Here is a 2890-nt window from a genome sequence, read left to right as displayed (position 1 = left end):
CACCGGCCCCACCGCAATGACAAAGCCGCATACGGCCGATAGACAGGGGATGTATGGACCGCCCCGCCCCCGCCCCCAGCCCAGCATGCAAAGCAATCCTGATGCATATTTGATGGTCCGAGCCCGTTTGACCGACCCACCGCCCTGTCAAGACATTTCGACCTCAGAGGCATGCGACGTCCCCTCATACGACCCTCTCTGTTCCTACTCACGAGCGGAAGCAAGGAGACGAGCGGGGAGTTCCCGGATTCCAGGCGGGCGCGCCTGTTCCAGGAATAGCCTCGCAATCACAAGACAAGGTCGTCTGCTCCGGTCCCCTTGGTGGTTGTGGTCGGCAAACAGGTTGCCGCCGCCTCGCGTTTGGTTGTGAGACTGTACCGCATGCAGCAGTGCTCCAAAGGCACCCAGCATGGTCACCTTCAGGAGGTCTCGGCGAGACGATGCTGACGATGCGGACGCGCCGTTGATGTTGTTACAGCCGAGCGGCCCGAGGAGAAGGTCAACCGCCGGAGCATGGTGCGCATGGGCATCCGGGTGCTGCACATGGCGCCCGGCATGCCGCACCCGAGCCCCGCGCCGCCCCCGGCGCCCGTGCTCGCGCCCGCGCCGCAGCGGCCGCCGCACGCCGCCGTGGACAAGCCCTTCCTGCTGAGCGACGGCAAGGTGAGTGTGCAAACAACTCTACAACATACTCCAGGAGGCCCGCGCGCACCACAGCACAGCATAGCGTACGCCCCTCCAGGACGTCCCTCGCCTCGCGTCGTCGTGTTGGCTCTGCGAGAGGGCCATACCCCTTGGCCTCTCTCTACAACGGCCCGGGGGCGCCCAGTCTTGAGGTGGCCTACTCTACTCTCGGCCATGGCCACGCCTCACAGATCGCCAACAACCCTACCCTACTCCCCCCCCCCCCTCTCAACCCGCTCGAGAGAGGAAACAGGTGCGGTGGAATGAAAAGAAAACAGGCCGGCCTTCCCGCCGCCCCCGTCCAGCCTGTTTGCATATCAATCATTGAGGCCTTCCGCCCGAGGGGGCCACCGCCGCGGACTCTTTGCAGTCATGTGTGCAACGATTGACGTGGCAATCCTCAGCAAAGAAATGAAACAAAATGTGCCTCTTTTTGAGCAAATTACTATCTGTTATTACAAATTAGTTTTAAGAGGGCAATAAGTGAAAGCTCCAAAGCGCACTTCGATTCTGGTTGATTGCGACTTTAAGATGTGCATTGTGCAATTCTGTGCAATCACGCAATCCGTGTTGAGTTCCTGCCCAGGACCCACCTCGCTCAACCGAGTCACTCTGTCCTGCAGGTGGAGCTGGAGGCGTCCCTCAACAAGGCCGTGTACAACCACGGCGAGACCGTCATGGTCAACGTGGCCGTCCACAACAACAGCAGTCGCAGCGTCCGCCGCATCAAGGTAAGCAGCAGTAGGAGGTCTGCAAGTGAACGCCAGCTCCCCACGGCCTACAAACTAGGCCACCTTATACAACCAAGCATCAGCGGACCCCAACACTCCAACACACTTTGCAGGAAAAAAGGGAGAAAATATAAAAAAGTATGACAAATTTAGCGAGCCGTTCCCTCAAGACACAAGCCATGTTTTAAGGCACCTAGCACCACCAGTCCTGCCCCCCCCCCCCCCCCTGCTTATTTCCCCTGGCGCGCACACACTGACACACACTCACACACACACTCTCACCTTCACACACACATACAAAGCACGGCTACTGCAGCTGAGTCCTCGGGGAGGCAGCCTGCTCGCGCGCGGCGAGCGCAGCAAAAAATTAAAAGAAAAAGATACAGTAGATGCGATATTTTCTTATTTCGCGATAATGAGCAGGAAACCTCGGAGGGAGCAGGTGGCCCCGGCCCGGGACCCCGGGAGTGCCCGGGACCCTGCGCGGTCGGCCAGGAGGCCAAGAGGCCATTAGAGGGCCCCGTGGGAACCACGGCGGCACGACCCCGTCGCGCTCCTGAGCGGCAAACAAGTCCAACTATGATGGCGATAGTTTGATGGCCCGGGGCCGAGAGGGGTCACTCGATAGCAGGTGCCTCCGGCCGGGCACCGCCGCCGGGCCCCGGAGCCCCCCTGGGGCGGGGTGGGAACAGGGGTCGCGGGGCCGCGGGGCCTCGCTTCCCGCTCCCCCCCCCCCCCCCCGGGGTCTGGAGCCACGGTGTAGAGAGATATCTCTCTGCATCATGCTATGAGAGCATAGAGGGGAACCACATGGCAGTATGCGACGACGAGCAGTCCAAGCAAGCGGCTCCAAGATAGAGAAAACCCCTCTCTCCATTATGTGCGGCACCCAGCTCGCCCGCAATCTTTCCTCCGGCACTTTTGAAACGTCTGAAACGTGTCCATGCGATTTATATAAAGCTTTTTCGCCAAAAGCCCATGAGAATAGGGGCACTGCGAGTTGATGAGCAGTGACGGCGACGATCGGCGGCGCCAGGCCGCGGCCTGCGGGCGACACGTCACGCGCTACAGAGGAACCAGAGGAACAGCGGGCTACACGACCGCTGGCACACTATGAGAAACATTTCTGTTAATTTAAAATGGTACTTTTTGTATAGTAATTAGTAGTTTGCAAACGATTTTGTTATTTTGCGTCAGCCTATTCTTCCTTTCGTCGAAGAATATAACAAGTCAATGACCATACGTACTGTAAATTTAGAATTGGTGGAATCGTAATACGTACTACATATTTCATGGATTTTTTCGGTAGAAACTCGAAACTACAAACATCTTTCACAGTGGTATTTAAGAAGAGAGTGAAGGTGAAGGGGAGTAAGGGAGGGAGTGAGGGCGAGCGAGAGAGCGAGAAAACGCAGAACGCAAGTGGAAGAGCGGGGGGTGGGGGGTGGAGGAGGTGGGTTGTTGGGCCGGCGCGG

The 2890-nt window shown here is 58.4% G+C and overlaps 1 protein-coding gene across 1 annotated transcript in view; it reads left to right on the top strand.

The window, feature by feature from the left end:
- Positions 1-2890, top strand: part of LOC127749828 (arrestin homolog) — a 9666-nt gene that overhangs the window by 2019 nt on the left and 4757 nt on the right. Inside the window, exons 2-3 of the mRNA XM_052269634.1 lie at positions 479-663; positions 1308-1415. Coding sequence (XP_052125594.1) covers positions 479-663; positions 1308-1415 — 293 coding nt within the window. The remainder of the gene's footprint in view (positions 1-478; positions 664-1307; positions 1416-2890) is intronic.

The sequence above is a fragment of the Frankliniella occidentalis genome, unplaced genomic scaffold (genome assembly GCF_000697945.3).
Source record: "Frankliniella occidentalis isolate FOCC.00 unplaced genomic scaffold, Focc_3.1 Scaffold97, whole genome shotgun sequence".
Classification (NCBI taxonomy): Eukaryota; Metazoa; Arthropoda; class Insecta; order Thysanoptera; family Thripidae; genus Frankliniella; species Frankliniella occidentalis.
Note: the sequence above shows the minus strand (reverse complement) of the source record. Positions and strands in the feature narration are given on the sequence as shown.